Consider the following 26704-nt stretch of genomic DNA (forward strand, 5'->3'; position numbering starts at 1 on the left):
GTTAAGCAAACCGAGTTATATATACTTGACATTGTAATATTTTTTAAAAGCTAAGGAAGTATTATCTGAAGACTATAATCAGTTCAACTCACAAACATGCCTTAAAATTTCCAAACTATATCTCATTTTCTGTAACATTTTTAATTAGGGGGCCAGAAAAGGAAAACAAGTATTTTTTGCTTTTTTGGCTCCCAATTGGTTTCTCAACTCTGAATGACCTGTCTGTTTAACTCTGTTAGCTGAAATTAAGAAAATATTCTGCCTGCACCTGAAAACCAAGTTGGTTACCCAAAGCTGGTTTTGCAGTTCCATAAACTTGGAGGTGTTTTCAAGCACCTAAGTGCTGGCAGCAAAAAGAAAAGTCAGAATCTGTTTGTGTGCAGGAAGTTCACTCATTAGTGATAATTACTGTTATTTCTCATTTTGTGGGATGTTTTACAAGTACTGAAGTAAAACTTCATTTAAATTTCAAAATTGTATTTTTTGATGAATTTTTATTCACTTTGTAATAATCACATCTAAGACTACAGGCAGCACTCCCAACTTGAGGGGCTTTGGCTCATAGTCAAATTCCTCAGCTCACTTTAAGCTGAGGAATTGCAGGAGGAAACTTTCTTTGTTGCCTTCACTTCTCTGCAGCCTTGCAGTGAGCAGATTTGGCAAGTCATCCAAGTGAGCAAAAATCCTTTTGTGGCAGGTTTAGTTTGGGTTTTAGCTCTAGTTTGTCACACAGCTGATCACACACCCATGTACATCAGAAGAGGCAAAATTTTGGTACAAAAGGAGGCAAAAGTGGGGAAACCAGAAGTGTTGCTTCTGGGGGTGATGGTGGCAACACTGCCTTGTTTGAAGTGTGGGCCTTTGTATGTTTTCCTGAAAACACTTGTGGTTTGTTGAACCTGTTTTCCACTTCAAGTCCTTAATTGTAACTAGGTAGAGGTGTTTGTTCTGGATTCCCTGGAAAATACCCCAGTATTAACTGTGCATTTTCAGTCAAATTTGTACAAAATCATAAATGCTTTTGTAAATAATAGGCAGGGGGAGAATCAAATACAAGAAAAAAGCCTGGAGTTTCCCAGCTTGAAGTAGATACTTTTAACCCATCCTGGTTTGTTGTGGTTCCTGGTAAATTAAAGCAATAAGCATGATTCTTAAGTTGCTGCATGGGAGCTTCTCTCTGATGCCTCACGGCATGGAGTGTCACCACCTCACACCTGACCCAGCAGCCACTCTGCCTTTCTGCTGCTGTAGAAATTAACTAAGAGTAGAAATCTATGGCAGTCTTGTCATTAGTGCAAATTACTGTTGCTCCTTGTGCTGTGATGTATTTTAGAAAATACAACAGTTTGTAGTCTCATCTCCTGGAGAAAAATGCCAGTAGCTTTTACTGTGAGTTTATCTTTCAAAAAAAAAATGTTTTCCAATTCTTTATATTCAAATGAAAACTAAGGGCAGTATTTTCTTTTAACATTATTTTTCAGAAAATATTTCTTAGAAAGACTGAAAATGGAAAAATGAGTATGTGTGCACAGAGGAATGTGGAGGGCATGAGGTTGCACATTCCAGATCGCCTGTGCTGGTGCAGTGATGCAAAGCAGCTGTGAGTCAAGCTAACTGGCCCTGGTATTGTGCAGGCAGCCTGCTCCCGTCTCTGGTCCCAAAGATATTGCTTGGCTTGATACCATGTGGCTCTTCAAAAATGCAATGTTATGCTCACTGTGGGTGCATTATTCCGAACTCTTAATTTCTTGTACAGATCTTTTTTTTAATTTGCATTGGACAATCTCCTGTGTTGAAAATGTGTTTTGGTAGCTTAGGGCTTTTTTTTATTAAATTATTTATGTGTTATATGTAAAATATGTATGTATGTATATGAAAATCTTACCTAAGGGATAAGTTAAGTCTATTAAATGTTTCTAATTTGGATTTTCAAGTATGGAAGTAATCAAAAAGCTGGATTTTCTTTCTCATGCTGTTCATCAGCAATACATAACCTGAGTCAAATGTAAGTAATGAGAGTTTCTGTGGGCTGGTTCTGCTCTCTGCGTCTTGGAAATGTGATTCCTGAGTCCTGGACAGGAAATGAATGGCAGCTGATCACACACTGGCACCAACTACCTCATCATGGGAAATGCTTTTTGACTGGATTTTGGAGCAGTGTTACCCTGCATAACACAGTAGGAACTGCTACAGAAAGCTTTTTATCCTTACAGTTTGGGTTTGTCCTTATCTTTACAGTAAAGGTGATGTGTTGTCGCCATGCTTATTGAATCTCAAGGTTTGGTAATTTCTGTTTGATCTCCTTTCAGAGGCTCTGTGACACCAGTGCATGTTCAGATTATCAACACTAAAACCACTGGAGTTGCTTTTTATTTTAGGGCTATAAGAAATAAAAATAGAAAGCGGATTTATCTCATCTTGCCTATTGAATGTGTCCTATTGTCCTCCTAAGCTCATGAAATCCTATGGTAGCAAAATTCTGACCTGTAAACTGAGGAAAAAGGTCATGCAATTACATTATGTTCCTTTTAACAAATTATATTTTATTTGGCATCAAGGGATGAAAAAAGATGTTTACCTTGAGTTGTATAATCATCTCAACTCCCAGTTTAATCAGACTAGGAGGGTGATGGGACTTGGGAGCTTATGAGCTACTGGCAGATCTGCTGCGCCTTCCCCTTCCCCTCCTCTGCCTCTGCTGGGCTGGGAGGGCTCTCTCTGGTCATCAAATACTGTGCAGTAATTTAAATACTTGACCTGCAGCAAAATGAACATTGCAGTTGTTATATCTGGGCAGTTAATATCTCATAAGTAATGATAATAAATTCATGAAATTTTGTATATAGCATTACTGCCAAAATAAATTAGAATTCTGTGAGGAAAAAGGATATCCAGAGCAGAATCAAAACCTGGCTCATTATAGCCACTCAGGATACTGTTCTTTCCTGAACACTGAACAACTGGCATGTAAACTCATTACTTCAGTAGGCAGAAGCTGCAGGGTATATATCTGAATTAATGTGTATTTTAATGTCTATGAGAAGCAGTGATTAATACCTGTTTAGAAACTATATTTAGGGGAACAAGAGCAATCTTTATTTCTGACTCACAGTGACCTGGAGGTGGACAGGAAAGTGCTTAAACAAATCCAAATATGTATTCTGAGCTTGCTACCGAGCTCAGGCTCTTTTTGGTTTCCTTGGGACTTAAGGCCTCTCATGTGCCCCCAGGAGCTGTCACACTGTCCTGACCAGCAACAGCTTCTGCTTTTGCTCTGACGGCATTTTCATAAGCAGAGCCCATATAGTGGCTTCATCCAGCAAAATCTGTCTGGATGGCATCCTGATAAAGCTGGGAAGGCTGGCAACCCTCACAGGTGACTGCAGCCCTGTTAGCCTGACCTCGGGCATTACACTGCTTTGAAGTAAAAAATGATCTGGTAAATGCAAGAGGAATACAGTGAAACCAAGATGCATCAGGGAGGTGAACGGAGGAATTTCTGTAAACGGAGGAAATGCAATTCTTGCCCATTTGGACCACTAGGACAATACTTTGCATGGTGCTGCATGGAAAGTTACTACTGCTCCTGGACAATAGAGGTTGAGGCTAAAAAAAAATTGTTTTTGCTGCAGGCAAACACTTGCTGTCAGAGCAAGTTCTGTCCCTTGTGCTCTCCAGTTACTGTGTTTGGTCCATGTTGCCAAGAAGAACTGCTGCTCCGCTTTATGGAATGGAGAAATACGTGAAGGATGACCTTTGTGTACTTGCTTCCAGTGTCACTCTTGGTCAGTTAATTAACTTTTTAAATTAGATTTATATAATACAAATGGCACTGCAACTGTTTCAGAAAATTTGCCTCCCAGCTTCATCCTTCACCTAAGGCATAGTCAGAAATGACTAGAAGGAATCATGTTTTGATGTCATCTTTTCACAAGTCAACAGTTTCCTAAATAATAACATACTTGTGGGGTTGGAATGTGTGACAGCACATTAAAGCCTGTTCACAAGTTCTTCCTTCTTTTTTAATGCTGCTACTACTACTATTGACACTAGTTATAAAGTGAAATACATTACCTCCATTATACCAGTGAAAAATAACAAAAAAACTTGGCTTCTACATTTTTTATTGCTTTTGAAAAATGATGAAGCCTTAAATTGTTGCTTTATGGCATTTGTTCTACAACCATCCTAGTTTGTTTTTCTTAGGCAGGATGCTCTTGAAACCTTTCTTGTTACTAAGCAGCTGAGTGTTATATGCAAAATGGTTCCTTAAGTTTCTTTTTCCATTATATCTTTGCCTGTCTTTGAAGAGAATGTTTTTTCTATTGATTTTTATTTTTCAGTTACAAGTTTCAGATAAGACTACAGCATATCTCTATTTGTTCAACAGCTTACTGGAATTTTATGTTTAACTCCATGGAACATTTTTCTGAACATTTTTCCTCTTCAGAAGTGTTATACTTGAAAAATATGATCTTAAAAACTGTTATTTAATAGACTTCTTTATGTTTGTTTTCCGGTTAGTTGGTGGGTTTGGTTTTTCTGCAGATCTGAGTAACATGCTTCATGGAATAGAAGTGTAATTTTATTTCATTTTGTTCTTCCATGTTGAACTCTTCCTCCAGAATCCACAAATAGATAATTTAGAAAATCAGCAGAACATTTATCTGTGAGTTGTGTATTACTTTGTATGTAGAATTGAAATTATTTTTGTTAAACTTTTCCCTATGTAATAATACCTGATGCCTCTTAGCATCTTCCTCTTTTTAGTCATTTTCTTGTGAAGCATTCAGGACAAAGCCAAGTGAGCTAAAAGTTTATCTGTTGCCAGATAAGCATTTTGTTCTTTAATTAGAAAAATTTAGGCCAGATGGCTATTGGGCCTGTGACAAGTGTGTGTATTTTAAGTCAGCATTTCAAACAATAGTTGAAGATGCCTATTGCTATGAAAGATTGTGTCAAAGTGCATCAACTTCCCAGCACAAACTGAAGTTTCAAGATGACTTGAGATACTTCTCAAAAAATAAAATGTTCTTTTATCGGTTTTGTGGCAAGTTCACTAGCTAATAGCTTGTAAATTGTTGTCTGAGCTTATGTGCCTTGTTTTCTCCTTAACCATTGCATGAGCAAGCAAAGATGAGCTCATGTGTATTGTGTGCATCACAACTCAAGCAAATCTGAAGGGCTTCCATTGCTTTACAATTTCCTTTTGGGCTGAGAGTGCACTTTATTTTTGTGTGCCATTTGCAACTGAAAGTCTTTAGCTTGTCAGAATTCTCCACTACAAATAAGTCACATTTCTATTATTCTATTTTTCATCTCATTAATGGGCACTAATACACTTGTATATACTGTGGTGTTTGACCCAGCTGTTTAGGAGAATGAGGGATTATGATGGCAGACATTATATCTGAGCTGCTTAATTTATTTTTGGCCTTTGATTATTTGGCACATTATGAAGTGTTAATTTTTGCACTCATTGAAAGGTGTAAGCACATTCACAGGAAGTTTACCCAAATATGTAGAAATGGGACTTTATGCTTGTCTGAGAGTCTGCAGCAGCTGCTCTGGAAATTCTGCACTGTGCAAATGTCCAAGAAACTTGAAAGACTTAAAAACTTGCATCAAAACATTTGTGAAGGGAATGCGATTTGGGTGCTTTTGTTAGAGGTTCTTTAAACCCTCTCCCTCCAAATTCTCTGAACAGGACTGATATCCAACCTGTAAAACCCTGTGTTTGGAATTTGGACCCTGATATTCCAAATTTTAAAAGAAACATGAATGCTCTTTGAAAACCAATTTTTTTCCTCTGTTTTGGGACTATACTTGGTATGTCACAATATCCTGTTCAGAGCTTTCTTGAGTATGTCACAATATCCTGTTTTCCACGTGAATGCATGGACTGCAGACCTTCCCTGCCCAAACATATCCTTTTACTGTGCAAAACAGCAGCTAAGAAGTCTCATGAAAGTATCTGGGGTTTGCTGTGAAATTTTCGTTTTGATTTGGGTTTTTCAATTCAAAGGAAGACCATAACACTTCAGGAAAATCTTGCTACTTTTTTTGATAAAAAGTAAAAGCTGTAATTGATGCGTTCATTTCTCAGAATTTCTAAATCTGTGAAGTGTATTTCATATTTGCAGAGTATTTCAGACATTCGATTGTTAATATTTCAGGAAAAGTATATATTTAGGCAGTTTGAAATATTTTTTGTTTGGTTGAGCCTACTTTTCTAGTATTAGATTATTGAATTTCATTTAAAAACCAAAAATCTAATGACAGGCATCACCTGAACTGTAAAAACAAAACATGAAGCTGGTCCGGTAATTACTGGTAAATCTTCTGAGACATAAAACTTCCAGTGCCTGTTACTCTGGCAGCTAGGTGGGCTTTTAAGTTAGTTTGGGTTTTTTTCTCTTCATACATCTTAAATTGAAATGATCTTAAAGATTCCGAGAGAGTTAAATGCTTTGGCCTCTGTTTTTCTTAGTCATACAATTTCAGGACTTGATTCTGAATATGTAACTGGAAATTACTTATATTCAAGTCTCCTATGCCTTTTAAACTCCTAGCACACTGTGGAGTTAATAAAAAGAAGTCTGGGTAGGTATTTTTTACCTTGGGAGTGGGGGGGAAGGGAGGGGAAAGATGAATTTTTGTGTGATTGAAATGATGAAAACCTCATTTAAAACAAATTAAGGAGTATTTTGCTGAACTGATTTATTTCTCTACAGCAGGACTTAGCTTAACCTTTTATTTCTCTTGCAAGAATGGCTTTGAGTGTAATTTAAACTGTCAAATGACATTTATCAAATGATGGTTTTGCCCTGTAACAGGCAAATGTCTTCCACAAAATTGATTAGCTGCTGACCTCACCCACCCTTTTCAGACCCTTCAAGGTAGATTTCAAAGAGTTGTAAAATAATCACTTCACTTCCAGTTTATACTTCAACACAAGGCATTTACTGTCCTGGTAGCAACACTGCAGTGTGTTCCACATCTGGGAAGGGGAGGATGTAAATGCCTGCCCATAGCTCTGCCTGTCACCACTCGGCCCATGGTGCTTTAACCTAAACCTCTGCTCCTTGCAAAATAGGCACAGCTTTGGAAAAGGCTTTTTGCAGGACAATAGAATGAGTAAGAATAAGAAGCTTTATCTTCTCGGTGATTGTGCTCTACTAATTAAGAAAATGCTCTGTTGGGGAGGACCTGCAGGGTGTTTAGTTACCAAGAAGGTGCCGGAAGAATGAAGGAGAAGAGTCTCCTAAACATGAAATTTTATACCCTAAACAGTTTTCCTCTATTGTATTCTTGTTCTGGAGCCTTGTTTTTTAAGAGCAATCCGTTAGAAGCCCATAGGGTTGCTTTTGTAAGCATTAACCTCCCAGTATTATTAACTATGAATTAACTGTGCCTGAGGAAGTCTGTGGCCCACTCAAAAGGGTAACTGTGTCTGAACGAAAGGTATTGTTTGATATTTTTTCTCTTCAGATTTCTGTGCAAGTTTCTTTGCCAAAGAAGGAACTGTGATGCAGAAAATAAAACCATGAACATAAAAATCTTAGAACTGCTGATGGTGTTAAAAGTTCAATTCTATTTTTAGTCCTCAATAATTTCTTTTTTCTGAAGTCCCTACCACTTCTACTTCTTCCAAAATCTGTGTTTAAAAATATACAAGATACACAAATTTGTTAAAAATGCACTTGACTTTCTCTCAGAGTAACAAAGCAGTTGTAGCTTGTTTTTTCTCAGCAGATCGGACTTCTGTGAATTGACTTTCACTACAGAAAGAGCTGGAGATAAACAGAGCTGAAAAGAAAGTAGCACTTCCCCAACTTCAGCCATGTCCAGCCTCGGGAGCATCAGGGATTTTCCTGTGCATGAAGCCGCCAAGAGCCGTAGCTGTGACTGGGATAAATGTTTTATCAAGCTGTTTGGTGTGAAAACACCTCATCCCTCTGTAGTTTCAGCAAATCTGGCTGGCTGATATGTTAAATTAGAAGGAAATAGTATATGCTGTACATTAAAGCTTCAATATTACATGCAAAAACCCAGTAGAGAATGAAGGCTTTAAATAAGAAGGGAATTTCAAAAGCAACCACTAGGCATTCTTAAGTAGTCTGAAAATTACTTGTGATGTGCTTTGGATGAAATTTTAGACATTGTGCGTGACTTCTTTAATTTTTATTTTATGGTTTGTTCGTTGGTTGTTTGGGTTTTTTAATGAATAATAGCAGCTGTAATGTGTTTCCCAGCTTTCTTGCTGGAGCATTGTAGCAATAGGCATCAGCTTGTGTCTGTGGGAGCACAGGTTCATTGTCCTGACTCTTCTAGCTAAACATACAATATATGCTGTAAATTGCCTTTATTATATGCTGCTTAAATATCTCATTGTCTGCTTTGCATACAAGCAGTTTATTGCTGCTTATGTTCTGACAGAATGAAAACTAATGCTTAATTAAGCATTGGCCTAGTAATGTGGTGTTTAGGGTGAATGCATCTGAATTAAATAAGGGCCATTAATAATGCCTAACAATTTGTGATATATTCATTGCTTGATTTCAAATCATATAAATTAGAGAAGCTTATTTGAAATGTCACCAATATAAGATGTCTTTGTGGGAACACCTCTCTGTGTGCTAATTTCGGAATCATTACCAGCTGAGTCTTACTATTTATTCAATGTCCAGTAGGCTTTTATTATTCCCTTATTTGCAGTTTAATTACAACCTCTGTTTTCCTGACAGTGTGAATTCAATCCTAAACCTGCAGGAGCAAAATGAGTTGCAATCAGTTGGTTTTTGCCTGAAAGCTTCCTTTGGCTTCGGCCCCCTCCCACCTGCCACGATGGAGCCACCGCTCTGGGCAGATCCCTGTCCCTACAGCCACAATTTGTTGTACCGTGTGTTTAAAGGGGCAATACAAGTCTTAAGGCTCTAAAAATTCTTCTGCCTTAAAGCTTGTGAGTTGTTGGAGGATGTTTCCATCTCTCATAACCACCTAGGTTTATACAAGTATCACAGAAGATATTTTAATTAATTACTTAAAGAGAGGTTTCTAAGTGACTTTATTAATAACTTGTGTGCTTGAGTTTACAAATGTTATTAATACACATGAGGTATTTATACATAATATGCATGGTTACTGTGCAACTAAAATCTTATTCATATTTAAAACAATGCATTCTCTAAAGCTGTTATATGGGATTTAAAATCTTCAAAAATACCACAAGTTTTGTCTGTTTCTGATAGCAAGACAAACTTCAGCAAAATTTTTCATTGGCAATAATGATTCGAGGCAGTTAAAAGACATAGGCTGCAGTACTAAAGGAACTTTCCTTCTCGATATGACGTGCATGCTTTTATTACAGAGATGCTGTACATGTGGCTTTGCAGAGAGAATTGTTAAATGAGTATCTGATCCTAAGCCCTCAGCAAGAAGTCAGTCCTCTGTCCAGTGAGCTCTATTTGCTTAATTGATGCTTTGCCGTTATCTCTTGCACGAAATTGTTTCTTGCTTATGATTTTATTACATTCAAAAGCACTCCTTAGAGAAAAATGGGTATTTCTTATGTAATTATTACAGCTATTGTAACACAGTTTCTGTTGTAATTGGATGAACTTTCATCCTCACAGACCCATCTCATTTGCTGCTGCTGAGGGAGCAGCTGTATGTGATGGGTAACGTGTGGAGATGCACACGGTGTTTGTCACAGGTATCAATCACATGCTCCTGAACACATTTTCTGTTGGGCTTGGCTTTCAAACACAGAGGAAAAAGAAGCAAAATTTTCATCTGACATGAACTGAAGGCCCAAAATGTTTTCTGTACATTTCATATTTAGTATGTTTCTGATGTGACTGTTTCTTCACACAGTGATGGCAGAGAATTGATCCCTCTGACCTTTCCCTTTCCTTGTAGCTTTTCAAGACCTGTTTGTGGGGGAGTTTTGGATATTGTTTCTTCTCCTTCCCCCTCAAAATGTGGTTCTGGTTTCCACCAAGATCTAATGACATGGGTATTCCTTTCTGTCTTCTGTGCATATCCCAGTCTGGCCTCATCAAACTTAACTGAAAAATGTACTATTGCACAAAGAACCAGACCTTATACTTGAAGGGTTTAAATTAATTAATAGCCTGTGCCACTGGGACATACCATTACTCAGCTGGTATGCTATACCAAAGGCCAGTTCTGCTGTGTGTTCATCACCTGCTTTTTTATTTTCCTGTTTGGCTAGAGAGGAATTCCCTAAAATATTAGAGAAATTACTTTTATGTACCACAGACTTGGATGAATATCAAAAAATCAAAACAAAATCTCTCAAAAAAACCCCAAACAACAACCAAACTCAAAACACCAGAACAAAACAAAATAATAAGCCACAGAAAATTAGAAAGCAACTCCCCTGAAAAAAAAAACAACAAGCCAAACCAAAAAAACCCCAAACCTTCTGTTAGTCTGCATTTTTCTGCCTGGTGGGGAATGGAGGGAGTGTACAGTCACATCTTGTAGGGAACATCTTATGAGATGTACTTCGGAATTTTTTCTTAAAATAGTCTCTGAAGTGTACACATAAAATCACATTTGGCTTTTGTTATTCTGCTGTGCAATTAATGCTTGTAAGGCCCACAGGTACAGGTAAAACTGTGCCATTATAGTACAGATTTAAATATTCACGGCATGAAAGCAAAGCTATAGATGCCTGCAGAGAAACTTTACATTGGCAGATTAAGAAAGAAAATGCACATGAACATTTGATCAGTGCCATTTTGATAATCTAACATGCAGATTGCAAGCAAACTATCTGTAGGTGATTGAAGATGTTTGAATTCAGCTTTTTGGACAGCATTCAGCAGAAGGTGTTCTTGGAATTGCTTTAGTCTGACATGTATCTGCATGTGGATTTCTGCTAGCCTTTTTTCAGGTGTGGAATTTGTTGTGTGATCTGGCAATCTAAAAGAGAAGGTAATTCTGTATTAAAGTTTCATATCTCTGCATAATCCATCTATCCATCCCTAGTTTTATTTGTGCAGCAGCTAAACCAATTCTGCAGACTCATGAACCACCCTGTGGTTTCAGAGTGAGATTGATGTACAAGGATATCAACTTCAGTAAAGAGCGTGTATGGCAGATGCAGTGATTTGCAATCAGTGTTTTGTTATTTTATGTTGTATTTAATGTCATCCTGATTTATTAGGTTTGTACAGCTGTGTTTTCAAAAAAATTGCATTAATTTCTTCTTTGCCTCCCTTTGGAAGAAGGAAAGAGCATTCTCCCTACAACTCCAGGGAGCAGAGCACATTCAGCTCATCCCAGGCATCTTTCTATTTCCTTTTTCCTCTTTGCTGTGTAACTGCTATGCCTCTATCTAGAGCTTCTAAGGGCTTTCCGAAGAAGCATTTTGTAAAGTAAATTCAACAGATTTCATCAGTTTTCATGTGGGCTGCAAGAATCTGAACCGTAAAAGTGAGACATGATAGGGAACATTTACTGGGACTTTAAAATATTGAAAAGTAATGAGGCCACCTGACCTGCCCGTGTTGGTTTCTTTCCTCTGCTTAACAGCTGCAAGACTCCTCACTGTTTTCCTAGTTTGTTTAACTTAGTTCTGCAAAAGATCATACATTCAGGGAGTGCATTTTTTTCCTCCAGTATTTATAACCTAGAGCTGCTTCTGTGAAGGTTTCTCCAAAGGTCTCTTTAAAACAGAATAGCGTTTACAGCCAACTGACAGCTTCCTAGCTGGAAAACAGTGGTGGAAAAGCAGTGCTAAGATGTGAGTGTCCTGGTGTACATTTGTATTCATATAGAGTGAGGTTTCCCTCTAACTGTGTAGAAAAATGCTGAGGCAGAATGTGCTCTGCATGAGCAAAGAGTCTTGGCTGGGTAAATCAAGATGCATGACCAGGGTGTAGAGAACAGTAAGAACACAGGTAAAATGTATGTTGTGGGTATCTGGTGACTGTTGTTGTAATAGGTATGTCTTTCTGATTTGGAAGTCCTATTGCAAGCTAACAATCCTCTGTCTTTTATTTCTTGTGTTTTAGTGAAATTTTACAAAAGAAAGGGTAGATTAATACAGGCAGTAATAAAAACATGCCCACAAACTAGGTCATGGTATAGCTGTCAATGTTTTATTATAGAAATGTGGTCAGAAGTGGATTTCAAATATATGTGAAAAGTCCTGTCTGGAGAATACTGACTATTAATTTCAAAGCTAGAAAGAGTAGATGAGTCCACATAAATATAAGAAAATAAGGAAAATCTTGGAACTTACATGCCCATCTATTTCTAAGCAAAAATTCAGCTATTTAAATACTTTGGCCAACTTGAACAATCAAAAAAAAATGCTCAAATACTGTGGTCTACAAAAACTTGTCTGAGTTCTGCACTAGTGTAAGAAATAAACCTGGGCTTATTGAGCCCAAACTGTGTACATTCACATGTCTGCAAAATTGCACTTCATTTTCTATAAACAGTTCAAGACACAGACATGTATGACAACTTCGTAAATTACAAGGGTAAATAGTCATTGGAAATACTGAATTTGAATTATCTTTGGAGTGCATCACTCAAGAAACCAGAACAAATGTGTTGGGATAGGAGACTATTTTGCTGGCATCCTCCTTGACCTTCCATAAAAGGTACACTCCTGGTGTGCTTTGAAGCACTTCTTTTTTTTCTGAAGCAAGTCTAAATATGGAATCCTGTTTCTTCTTTTCCAAGGTGTCAGTCTTGCGATTGCATTTAATCTGGAAAGAATAAAACTGCTTTCTCATTTTTCTGATACTCACAATCACTCCTAGGACATATACACAAGAAATAGTAGACCAAATAACATTTTCATAATTAAGAAATATGCAGCGTCTTTGCAAAGACATGAGGAACTAAATATATTCTGTTTTCTCTAGATCAATGAACTGAGCCATGTTCAAATCCCTGTTATGTTGATGCCAGATGATTTCAAAGCGTACTCAAAGATAAAGGTGGACAATCACCTTTTCAACAAGTAAGTACAAGTAACAATTTTGTATAGAAGTGGATAGTGGCAGTGTTATTTTTATGAAGTCCTATGAACTCTGTTATTTTTCAGTGCATGAGACTGAAGTTTTGATGATTAAGTTAATCCTGCGATAAACATAACCATCTGTGCTGTTCTAAAAAGCAACAGCAAGGGATGCTGGGTAGAATTTTTTCTCCATATGGTTTATTATTGCCTTATGAGTATCTTAGATATTGAAGGTGATCCTTTCTTGGTGTGATTATTTATGGCTGATGTAAGCTTTTATTTGGATATTTTTAGAAACATAAATTCATGTGCATGCACTTTTTATTAAATGTAATATTTGAATAAGAATGAGAATCTAATGCGTATATCAAATTTGAATAATGTGTCACACTGATCATATGGAAGCTTCAAAGGTATTAAGGTCATTTCATGTAATATTTGTCTGTTAAAAATAAATGCTCCATAAAGCAGTTTATACAGACATACAAAACTATTAATGCTGGTTTATGTATAACCTGAATTTTGTTCAAGAATACATTTGGAAAATGAAAGAATTCTGCTACTGGGTCTTCTGGTCTGTGACAAAGGTCAAAATAACTTTTCTCTTGTATAAGTCTAAAATTAACACTAAGATATTAAAATTAGTTCTGTATTGAACGAGTTGAATTTTCTTGAAGCGTTAGCACTGTTGGTACTTTTTGGTGTCACAGATGGTATAGTAATTCTTGTATAACCCAGCCTAAGGTTTCGCCTTTGAAGTAAGTTTAGGACAATGGAAAGCATTTTCTTCTACTTTTGAGTCCATGTTTCAAAGTTGTCAAAATACGGTTTGTGTTTATTTCATCCTTAGTGATGTTACTCTTGTAACTTAAATAAATGTGTATATATATATATTTATTAGCTTGTTAACATTATGAAGAAAAAGAACATAACATGATGAGAACCAATCTCATTGAAAAAAAAGAAAACTTTAGAAGAGAGATTGTAAATTTCCTTATCCTCTGCTTTCTGTGAACAGAATTGAGACAAAATTCTTTAGAGATACTTGTTACATATGAACATGTATGAAGTTGATTTGGTTTTATATTCTTTCAGAGAAAACATGCCAAGTCATTTCAAATTTAAAGAATATTGTCCAATGGTTTTCCGTAATCTAAGAGAGAGATTTGGAATTGATGATCAAGACTTTCAGGTAAGTTCACTTTAAAAATGCCTAAACTGGTGATATAGAGACTTTGAAGGTTATTGATGAAGGAGTTGTGAGCAGGTGGCCAATGTGCTGAAATAAAGTTCTCTTATTTTTGTTAGAGGAAAACTAAGAGAAAAGGATTACTTTCTTTCTACATATCCCCCCACCTACAACCAGAACATTTTGGTTTTACCTCTTGGCCTGCCCGAGCTGTCTTCTGGTTCCTACCCTTCTGCCATCTTCAGTCTTTCGTGTTTCCCATCAGGGCACTTCCCAGTCATAAACCATGTTATCGAATCTGCAAGGTAATGACTTCTTGCAGTAGAGAGAAAGTAATGTCTGGACACTACTGACAATATGTGCTGTATTCAGCTGAGCCACTTAGGTAACAGTTGCTCCAGTGGTCTGTCTGTGTGAGATGTGGTTTCTGAAATGACCGTGGCCAGTTCACACCCCACCCCCATCATGCTCTTGGTTAGAAAAGCATGACCTGTGGCCTGCCAGCTTCATCCTGCTTCATGTCTCATTTTCCTGTTGTTAAGAGGATCTGGAAACAAATTGCTTGCATAAAGCAGATACAGCAAACCAAGAAAATGCTCTAGATTTGGCAGGGTTGCTCCATGCAGTCAAAGCTTCTTTCTGTCTTTGCAAAAGAAAGTCCTTGAACTCTGCTTCAGTCTGATTCCCAGTTCTTTCTGACAGTTCCCATTTCCATTAACGGTTCCTAATGGACAGTGTTCAGTCACGGGGGCAATTCCTTCTGCAGTCACATTGCAAGATGTCCAGTCCTGGAGAATACTTGCTGTGAAACCCAGCGCTATTCCTCTCATGCTCTTTTTCTCTTTTACAGTTGTATTTATAACCTGTCACTAAGATATATTTAGGGTATATTTAATAAACGGTTTTAAGTAGCTAAATAAATGGTACAAAATGTATTGTACAATAACACTCCTGTTCTTGCTAAGAGAACAAACTGAATAATGCAGCCGAAATCTACATTTGAGTCCTTCAGAGATGCTCTTAAGCAATTTTCTGCTTTTCACTGTCACGCAATGTGTTAGAAATGCATAGGGGGGTTAAAACATGCTCAAAGGAGAGTAGATAGAGCTTAGTTTACAAATCTCAGTATTCAGCCACTGTAATGTTGGTAAGACATTTTGCCAGCCAGTGGAGGAGAGGATTGGGTTGGTTTATTTTGGTGCAGCTGTCGTGGTCGTATCGCGTGATTTTTCATTATTCTATTTACTTCAAGAGGAAATACCTGAGACTCCAGCCAACAGTTAAAACAGTTATATTCAATTGCCTTTCTTCTTCAATTTTGCTGATGGCCCAAGGAGGGATCCTATTGTTTGGGAAGTTATTTGATCCCTTCATATGAATATTTCCTTTTTCTTGACAAAGGAAAAGGATGAGTGACAAAGGGCATGCGATTGCTCCTAAGCTTAAAATTGTGGTGTCAGCTCATGTTTGCTATTTTTTACAAGATGGGCTTTTGACATTACTAGACAATGAAAGTTAAATTTCATTACATATATATTAGAAGGCTTATGATGTTGTTGTTAATTAAAACTGGCAAACTTTTCATAATCAAAAATGTTGCATTCCCCAGCACTGTGAAATGTTTCTGTCTGCACTGCTGTTCTGCAACAGAAATTCCTGTTTTAGCTATGTTATACTGCTGTTTGGATTTACTAATGATAACAGTGATAAAACAGTGTTAAGGAACTGTCACTGGATAAACTGTCTGTATTTTCAGATTAAAACCAAAAATACTTCTCTTTAGCCATGTGTTTTAGTTTTTTGACAATACAACCAGACAACAATCCAAAATAAGACGAGTAACCACACCCTGGGTTTTGATACAACAAAATTACATATTAGTTAGAAAAAACCCTCACTGCTATTTGGTATTTAAAATATATTTAGTGAAAACAGAAGATAGTTAATTTTAAACCAAGAGAAGACAATGTCTGCCTGTTGGTTTTTTCCTCAGCCCAAGCAATTTATCACTCTGAATTCTTATTCTACTGGACTAGTCTGATTAAAAAGAATAAAACCTATGTGCTCAAAGTATTAATGTATTTTGAACACACATTCAAAGTTGAATTATTCTTATAAAAATACATATAAAGAAAATTCCTGTCACCCAGTGTGTAAGATAGGGATTATCCCTATTAAAAGCAGAAGTTGCTTTCATTTTAATGTTACAGTCTCTGTGATTTAAGAAGGAAAATCTCATTTGACAAAGGGAGATTTACTGAATATACTTTCTTTCAGATAATCTTCATCTTCAAGGAAGTTATTCCAATTAATACTGGTTAAAAATTATTGTCTTATACTCAGAACCGAATGTGAATTTGAAAAATTCTTTGCACTGTTGAATTAAGGGAAAGCTTATGGATGAAAAATCAGGTAACTTTCTCTGGACAGTTTTTCTTACATAATGATTTTCAGGAAGGGAGTCCTAATCAATTGTGAACAATGTCACTCATAGTATTGAGCAAGATAGGATTGGTTTAGATAAATAAACCCAATTAGCATGTTCATTAGTCAGACACATCAATTTAAATCACAGAGAACATTCATTTTAAATTTTTTTGTTTTCAGAACGTTCTACAGATATCTTTGGTGAGTTGTTCCAGAGGGCAGATAGTTTTTCCTTATGAGTAAGCATGAAAAAAAAAAAACAGCCAACCTCATGAAAAAATCTGTGGTGTATGCTCTAATCACTGGGTTATACTAGTTTTAATTCTTTGTATTGTCTTTATCAATTTGCACAGTCATTTTGTGGACTGCTTAACACATAGTTCATACATGGAATGGTTAATATATGGAACTTCTCTTAACAGAGGTCTCCCTTTATCCCTAAAGAGACGTTTTAAGTCTCATGAAGTACATGGTTTTTTCCTCCAAGTAGTCTGACTTCAGAATCAGAGAAATTCCTTAAGATGTATATGGTTCATGCCTTACAGGAAGCCATTTCTAGCGATGGCAATTACAGCTCCTGGAATGGACTTCCTTCCTTCACAATATGAAAACCAACTCCTTTTTTTCTGACGTTTCTGGTAATCTGTCCTGCATCTGTCTCTTTCATAGCTGGCTTGGCATGTCCAAGAGACATTTAGTACTAAACTAGAATTAAAGTTTCATGGAGATACATATGTGTTGCTATTACTGAGTCAAGGGGGTTGGGTGATTAGTTCCTTATTATGGACAGCAGTGTGGAAAATAAAGGATGAAGATATTGAAGCCTTGAGGTTTATTCAAAGATTGCCTATAGAAACTTGTTATGACAATTAAGTCTTCGATGTAGGTTAAGAAACTGTTCATATGTAAAAAAAATTTCTAAAATATTTATTGCATCAAATGAAAAACTGGCCTGGCTGTTTTTTCTTAGAAAGGGGAACTCAAGTGGTGATCAGTCAGTATAAATCCAAATTGCATTTGAATGATGGAAAAACTTTAGAAACGTTTTACCCACTTAAAAAGACTAAATTATGAAAGAGAAAGAGACTTGTTTTGCTTTGTGCTGTTGGAATTTACAAGTACATATGGATCTCAGATTGAAGATAATTTTTTAAAGTGTCAAAATAATTCCACAAGCCAGAGCATTAAGTAATGACCGATTTTGCCTTGATAGGGTAAATTAGGTGTTTTTGTTAGTGTTTTCTTATTTAATTGAGAAAGAATCCTTCTAACATGGACAGGAAAGTACCTTAGAGCCTTTACTATTTCTAGCAGAAAAGAAAACAATTGATTAGAAAACAGATGTTGTAAAGTAAGTCCCTCACTACAGCACTAAATTTGATTTTTAATTTCTGCCTACTCCCTCAGCTTTAGACAGTTCTGTAAAGGTTATTCTGCAGAAGGTTTGGATTTTTTTCCAAAATAAATGGATTTGAACTTTGGTGATTCTTTTCAACTCAGTGGAGATACTTTGTTACCTTAGAAAATCCAAGAGTGCAGTTCTGTTAGAAGACTTTCAGGATCAGCTTCTGTAAACTGCAAAATTGTGAGAGATGAACAGGCAAGCAGCAAGCCTAATGCCCTCTAACACTCTGTAGAAAAAAAGGATCTAATACTGTTACAAATGCCTCCCTTGCTGTTGCTCTGGAAAGAGAAACTTATTTTACTGTGCTCCAACACATCTGTTCTTGCTTAAAGTTATTGCTGAATCCCTCATCTGGATTCTGCTCTGCAGAAGAGGGAGACCAGGTTCTTGCCCAATAAAGTACAATTGCTCATACCAGAGGGCACTGATGTCCTGGTGCACCTAACGAGCCTTCTGCTGGGGATGGGGCAGAGCACAGCCCATTTCCCTTGAAGTTTTAGTACCTGGTAAAATAGGAGACAGGCTTAGATCTGACTTTTCCTGTCTGCAGGAGCAGTTTCTAGAGATGCTTTGTACAGGACAGAATTCATAAGGAACTTCTAGCAGATGGTCTGTAAGTTCTTTTTAATGTAGATATGCTTAATATTTCTCTAAGCGTTTTCCATGTAAAAGATTGAAATCTAAAATGATAATTGAGAATTCTTGGTTTTATTCAATTTCCCTGACAAACCATATGAACTTAGTATCTTTCACTTCTGATACAAGTGTCAAGGAGACTTTTCGGTATCTCTCAGAGCTTTCTATGCAAAAGGATTTGTAGTCTAGCCTCTTAATATAGCATGAGGAAAACAATGGAAATTCTAGGTTAATTTTTCAGATGTCAGTCTTTAATAAATTTTTTTAAGTGTCTATAAACCTCAGATCATCAAAATTCCTGTTGATCTTTAAATATTTTTGCTCATTTTACATGACTTATTCAGCCCTAAGACACCATCTTAAGAGCTTAAAAACTATTTTGCAATCTAAGATCATATGTTTCTTCAGACAAACAAATGTTAATCAGAGCTCTCTGCTTCTGCACAGAAATTATGTTTTCTTTTATTGGTGCTTGTTTTGCGAAAGAACAAGCCACCTCTGGCATCAAACTACAGACAGCAAGGTCAGCAAGAAATACATCAATAATAACTATGTTAGAAGTTTGATCTTATTCCTAAGACATAGTCATTTCAATTAATTTATTAAAATGCATTAAAAATACTGGAAGCAAGACCTGTCTTGAAAAGAAAATCCCTGTGCTGGACTTTTTAGCTTGGTAAAACTGTCAGTGAATGAAAAATTCTTGCGCTCATCTCTTGGATGAAATCCCTGTGGCAGAGTATGCAGTTTGTGGGTTCCAAATGGACGTTGACACCAAGATGTTTAGAACTGCTGACATCTTGTTTGACATGGGAGTAGGCAGTAGTAGCAGTAGTAAGGTTTTGAACCACCTGCAGTATCAAAACCTGTGGTGTTTGTGGTCTTTTCAGCATGTAAAACATGTCTGCAATCTAAATCTTATGTTCTAGGATTTGGTGCTTTAAATGTGAGTCCAAATAAGAATTCAGTGACAGTGGGACTTAATCTTAGTTATGTATGGCAGCAGAAGTCTTAACTTCTGGTCTCTCTTAGTTTTCCCTAGAGAAAACATTTACTTTGCCTTGCTTTTGACTATTCCTTGGCTAAACTAAGTATCATTCGCAACTGAGCATTCAAACGAGAGAAATAGTGATTTAGCATGTGCTGGCAACATCTGAAGAATGAGCTGGTAGGCGCTCCCTGAGTTCTTGCAGACACAGCTATTGAAAGGGAGGCATCACGCCAAGCTTTGCTGGGCTGAAGGGAAAAGGCTCCCACAAAAAGAGCCCTAACTCTTTCCAAAGCAAGTGCATGCCTTAAGCTGACAGCTCCAAATCCAGATCTACAGTCTCAATAGAATAACTTGATTTAGGAAGGAATCTCATGTTTTATTCATTAAACTCTTTCAGCAAAGTCAAGGCACCCATAACCTTTCTTCTGGAAGGATAGCTCAGAGCAAAACAAGAAAAAGTTGGTCTTTCTCCTTTTTCTGTCAAAGTTTTTCACCTCAGTAATCACACCCTGAATGTAATTTGCTTATAAATGTTCATAGGTGTTCAGAGTGTGTGCATCCACATTTTAACAAGGTCATAGAAGGAACTCAGTATTTCAGATGGGTGCACCACAGGATCAGTGGTGTTCTGTTTTCATCGTTTGGAGGTCCCGTGACATTCACCATAGGCCTTTTGGGTACTGTGCTCATGAGCTGACAAGAAATTGTTGTGCAGTGCTGTCCATACGTCTGCCAAAGGCAAGGGGCAGTCATAGCCCTAAATGTGCTTGTATTGTAGCATGTGTTACTGGTCAGGAACGCTTTGCTCCCTGCCAAACTTCTTAAACACCTTTCAGTGTCAGAGGTCATTGTCTCCTGATCATGTTTCCAGATAGGAGCCTGCTTAATAGAAAGAATATACAATGCCAACATGCTAAATAAATCCAAAAGGCTTCCCTACCTATCCCTGTATGACAAACCAGGACACCTCTAGGTTTGGTGCTTTTGTTGTTACATTTAAACACAAGTGCTTTGCCTTTCTTCCCTCTAGAAGTCACTGACAAAACACTGGACTGAACGCCATCCCAGAAGTGTGTTGCTTGTTTCAAATTTCAGCAAAGAACCTTGGATGGAGCATCTCTATGATGCTGTCTCTCTAATACGCTTCTTAATCAATAATCCATGTCTAATATTCATATCCATGGTTCCTGAAGCCTTGTAAAAAGGAAAAAAGGTTGGAGGGAGCTGTAAGCTTGTCTTGTTGGGAAGCTGGGCATGGGCCAGAGACCACCTCAGCTACAGAAGAACAGCCAGACTGTGTGTACATCATTCTGTAACAGCAATGAACCACTGCCAGGCTTTTCCACTGACCTATGATTTCAGTCATCACAGAGCATCATCTGTGCACTTGTTGTTCATGCAAAGCTTGCCCAGAGGCACTCTTAAATAGCCTGGGATGTGATCTGATTTGTCTTTAGGATGTGTTGAGCTTGCGAAGCTCATTCTAGTGTTCCACGACTTTCTGATGAGATCACAGTACCCGAAACTGTTGTTTGCCTTTGTCCAGACATTGTGAAATTGGAAAGGTTTAAATCAATGAGAAGCTGTTAAGCTAGTCAGTTTGAAAGATTACTATTCTTCTAAAGCTCTCCATGCTTTACCACCAGAATTTTCCTGTTGCCCTTTTTCTCTTTTTTAGGAAAAGCTCTGACTCAATGACAATTTTTATTAGGCTCCCTTTTTAGATTAGTTACACAAAGTATTTGTATTACATCCAACACATAGTTCATGTGTTCAAAGTTTTTAAAATACAATCTTGTCTACTAAAGTAGCAGTTAGAAAACAATGACATTTACATTAGACATGCAAGAGATTAGAATGAGCTAATTAAATTGACCTTTAAATCTCTCCACCCTCTTGGAGACTGGGACTAATCCTTGGCCTCCCACTGTGGAGATAAAAATTCATGCTGTGAACATTTTAAGCAAGTGGGCAGAGGAGGAAGAGCCTCACCAGCAGTTTGTCTTTGAAGAGGGGGGCAGTACTTTGCTCTTTATAAATATAGCTTGCAATTACAGTATGAATGGGGGGACAAATTCTTCCTGTACTTCAGTGGTGTTGCTCCATGCGTTTTCCTCACAAAAGTGGTTTCAGTTGGAAAAAATAGTTCCAAACAGCTTAACTTAAAACAATTGAAGACTTTCCGGAAATTATCTTAGGTTTTGGATATCTGGTATTGGTATAACTAGAATTATCAGTAATATCATTACTGCTATTAATTACAACAGATAACTATTTTTATTGACCAATGTGCAAGGTAAAAATAGACTTCCAAAGGACAAAGTATTAGGTGGTGTTTTATCTGGCTTCTAAGGACTCTTGATGATGCCTCTTACAAAGTATTTGACTTGATATTTGGTGCCTTGGATTTTTAAAATGCTAATTATTGCAGAGCTTAATTTTTTAAAAAATTAAATTACGTAAATAATAGGTGATTAAGTGATAACAATCAAAATTTAATTCTCAGTGAGCAATTGACATTTCATGTAGTGAAACCTTATAGAAGATGCAAAATCCATCCAAATGTCAAAGCAGAATAAAGACAAGGATTTTGTACAAAACACACTTTGATCACCTGGCATTCTGAGCCAGTCTAAATGAAATGTCTTTTAATACAGCCAAATGAATACTTATATGGATAAAAAGGAGTGCAGAACTGCAGAGGTGAAGTCTGTGTTTGGGGAGGTAGTAGCTCTGAGAAGGAACACGAGGTCAGAAAGGACAAGATCTTCGCACTAGTGTGACCTTCAGACTGGAATAAGTAACTGCACCCTTGGGTGGATAATTTGGAAGGTCTAAAAATATGATCAGAAAGAGCTCTGATTTCTTTTTGACATCTGATTATTCTACACCTGAAGCTAATACTATATATAGTTTTGATCCTAGTCTTCTTTAAAAAGGGATGTTGAAATTTGGATATCGAAAAAATAGTGTCAGAGGAGTTTAAGGATAGAAAATGTCATGTGGTTGGGAGGGAAAGAGTTAGACCTGCTGCACTTGCAAAAATTAGAACAGAGAAGTATAGGTGAGTATCTTTGCAGAAAAAGATTAGTAGGTATTTCAGGAATGACTGGAGAAGGAAATTATTCAAATTCAAAATTAGGCACACCTTTGCAGCAACACATAAGATTAAATACTAGAAAAACTATAGTGGTGAATCTTGGTCTTTTGAAGTTGGAAAAAATCAGGACTGCCTTTCTAGAATTTGTACCTTAACCAAAAGCAGAGATTGCAATTCAGTTTAGGAACTGCTGGGTGAAATGCAATGACTTCTAGTTTATGAAATTTTGTTGAAGGTTTCAGAAGAAACTCCTGTGAACTTCAAAGAATTGTATATCACATCCTAAGAGCACCCATAGAAAAACCTTTTTGCTTATGTGAAATGTATTTACTGTAGGAAATGAAACTCTGCACAGATTGCTGAGAGTCTGGGAAGGAAGTTTTGAGTTTAGAGACAGTGTCTATAGAGAAATTAAACAACCTTTCAGGTAATTTGCTAAAGAATATTCTCTTCTTGGATGAACTGATGACATGTAATTTAGGTGTGCTGATTAACTCTTTTATGAACAATACTTTGGTAAGTAAAGTTCTGGTAAGTGGTGTAGCTTTTAGTCATTTATATTTAAAGCTATACTTTTATTATTGTATCAGAAATTAGTTCTGTGGTATGGGGTAAATTCTTAGTGGATTGTATCCTCTCAGCACTGAAGACCAGGTGAATATTTCTAGTTGCCTGCTAGTTAGTGATAGCTGATATTTTTTATATTCATTTATGTGAGGCTTGTCAGAGGGAAACTATTTTTGAAAGAGAGGGATGTATGTAAAAGAGATACTTATCTAGTAGAGGAATCCGAGCTTGGCATGTTAAATGTGTCTTCAGTTATATAAGTAATTACACAAGTAATTTAGCGTAGTCTTTAAGTGACCTCATGAAAGTATTCAACACTTTAAAAGTACAAAACCTTTTCTTTCTCCTGAGACCAAAAAACCAGCAGGCACAAGATTAAAACTCACAAATGAGAACTGAATGGGGAATTGGCAGAACACGCACACTTGGAGCAAGAGACTTGCAGTGAGTTGCTAAGTGAAGTTGTTCAGTGGAACAGGGTATGCGTGGCTGACAGATGTTTTAATTGTGCTGGACAACCAAGGCACACCATGGCAGAGTTGGAGAAGGCTGGGAAAATCTGAAGAGGACAGGGCAGCCTGACCCTTGTTTCTTTGAGTTTTAAGCTCACTAGCATTATCATTTAAGTAGATGATTTTTATTAACTTAATAAAACTCATGCCTCCAAAGTTGTGTAGCTGGATACATGCTCTACTGGACAATATGGCGTGACAGTAAGGATGGTAAAGGGGTTGTTAGACCATCAAACCTGTATCTCTTGGACGGTAACAGTCGGGCATTTATTTGTCTCTATCTGAAGGATATCCTCCCTGTTCTGGCTTTGTGGCTTATAGATTTGTGCTGAGGAGTGGCTCATTTCCCATCTGTTCATATTCCACTTAGTCTTCCCCTAATTAAGAAGCAGAGCCAGAGGGAATTCAATCTGGTATTTGCCATGATCTGGCTCTCTCTGTTTTTCTTTTCCCTCTCCCTCAACCCTGTTTATATTTTCCTTTTGGAAAAGGGAGATGCTTGCATTTCATTCTGTATTTTCTTATTAATCCACTATAGACACTTCATCTAAGAAGGAGATACTGTTGTCAGGGGTGGCATTGGATCTCCCTTAGATGAGTTGAGTGCTGGACACAAGCAGAGAAAAAGCCCTCTACTGCTTTATTTAGGCAGGTTCAATCAGCTTTGCTTCCAAGGAATTTCTGCATGGATGTTTATCATACAACTTATCTTTTTTTACAAATCATCACTTGAATGTATTTGTGTGTTCTGGTAAAAATTGTCTGGATCACAGGAGTGTTTGACCCTCTACTGTCTCACAAAACTGCATTCAACAGTTAAGAGACAGGTTATGCAGTGTGTCCAATAGCACTCTGAACAACAGGGCAGTACAATTCAAATAAATGCATATTTTTAGTCTGTCTGGTGAGCATCCAGACAAAATTACTACCCATCAAACTATGTAACTTTCTTATTACTGTCTGCATTAAGATAAAGTTGTTTGACTTAAAATCTTGGTCTAGATAATCCCAGAATAAGTTAAACTTTTTTCCTTGTCGAGATAAATCTAAGGTCTTATTTAAAAATAAAATTGGATGTCACATGTGGTGTTATCAGACTGATATTTTTGTCCAATATTTCATAATAGTTATAGGTTTACTAGTGGCTTAAGTGCAGGACCTTCTTGGCCATTTTGTGGCTTAACTTACAAGAGAAACATTTTCCAGTGTAGAATCTCTTAAATTCTAATATTTGTACTATTAACTTATTAGTATTTGGCTCCATGAGGTGCAAAATGCTTTGATTTTCACTGAACAGTGTAACAGGTAAGTTAGCTGCATATATGTCAAAAGGGAAGGATCTTCATGGTTTTAAACAGCCATGCTGTTCCTCTTTGAAGCGCCTAAAATCTTCTAGTTTGATCATTTAAGGGAAGTGGTTTTCTGATCTCTACTTGCTAATGATGATTTGCCAGTGCAGGCCAACTCTCAGCATTCTCTCCTTGAAGGTTCATTGTTATCACCGGGCAACAGTAGATGTATTTTACTGAAGACTGATTTCTATCTGTAAGCAAATATAACTAGTATAGTTGAGAGTTAGGGTATTTTGCATGATACCTGAAAGCTTTACTTTAGAAGGAATTTTAACTTTTCTCTATTTACAGAAGTGAGAGCTAACCCTTACAGATAAAACTATCCACATACAAAACTCAGCCATGCATTTATCAGTACAAACAAATGGCATTTACCAGTTATCTGCACAATATGATGTAATGGAGATTTTTCTTTTCTGTTTTTTAAATCATACTTATTTAACAAACTTCGTAAAGTATCAAAAGAAAACAGAGTAAATAGTACTATTAAGTGTCTTCCATGCTCCACATGCTTTCAAAAGACCACATTATGTATCTGAAAAGTGCATTATATTGACTTATGTCAAGAGTGTGGATTTAGAAAAAATAGTATCAAAGAAGTTGTTTAACAAGAGGTTGTTTTTTATTTAAATATGTTTAATGTTTAAACACCTGATCTTAATTTACTGCCAGAGTCAGAATATTGTAGAGAGGGCACTTGGGTTATCTGTGCATGCATGGAAAGATGCAGCTTAGCATAAAGTTGCTTGGTTTATTCTAACAAATGAATATGCATGTGATACAATGATAGCTGTGTGCATTCCTAATTAATCCTGATATAGATTAATAATAACATAGCCATCTACTGAAAAACAAATGTATCAGTGTTTATAACCCATTAAAGCATTAACAAAAAAGTAAAGTGCAGCTAAATAATTATCTTCAGATGTTTTATATTCTCTGGTTAGCAACATTTTTGGTATGATAGTTGCATTTGCGAATTAACTTGTCGTTATAGTTAGCAATCAGGCAGAATTAATTTCCATTAGGAAAAAAGCTACTGCTGAAAATAACAAGAATCTGTAGAAAGTCAGTGACTTACCAAGATTTTCTCCAGATGATTTAAAATATGACTTTATTAATTTCTATTTGAATCTGACTAGGTTTTTTTTCTGTCTAGTTTGAATTGTAATGAAAGAACCATAGTAAAACTACTACTAGTTCATTCATTCTCTTAGTGTAACAGCTGTTTACATGTTTTTTAAATACCTACAGGGATGGTGACTGAACCACTTCCCTGGGCAGTCTGTTTAATCCTCCACAACCCTTTAGGTGAAGAAACTTTTCCTCATACCCAATCTATACCTCCGCTGGTGCAACTTGAGGCCATTTCCTCTTGTCCTATTGCTTGTTACCTGGGAGAAGAGGCCGACCCCACCTCACCACAAACTCCTCCCTCAGGTAGTTGTAGCGAACAGAAAGGTCTCCCCTCAGCCTCCTTTTCTCCAGGCTGAACACCCCCACCTCCTTCAGCCAC

The 26704-nt window shown here is 36.9% G+C and overlaps 1 protein-coding gene across 3 annotated transcripts in view; it reads left to right on the forward strand.

Annotated features, from left to right (window-relative positions):
• Positions 1-26704, forward strand: part of PIP4K2A (phosphatidylinositol-5-phosphate 4-kinase type 2 alpha) — a 119405-nt gene that overhangs the window by 44288 nt on the left and 48413 nt on the right. For all 3 annotated transcript variants that reach the window (XM_071560161.1, XM_071560160.1, XM_071560162.1), the window contains exons 2-3: positions 12912-13009; positions 14105-14201. In XM_071560161.1, coding sequence (XP_071416262.1) covers positions 12912-13009; positions 14105-14201 — 195 coding nt within the window. The remainder of the gene's footprint in view (positions 1-12911; positions 13010-14104; positions 14202-26704) is intronic.

Source organism: Pithys albifrons, chromosome 7 (genome assembly GCF_047495875.1).
Source record: "Pithys albifrons albifrons isolate INPA30051 chromosome 7, PitAlb_v1, whole genome shotgun sequence".
Taxonomy (NCBI): domain Eukaryota; kingdom Metazoa; phylum Chordata; class Aves; order Passeriformes; family Thamnophilidae; genus Pithys; species Pithys albifrons.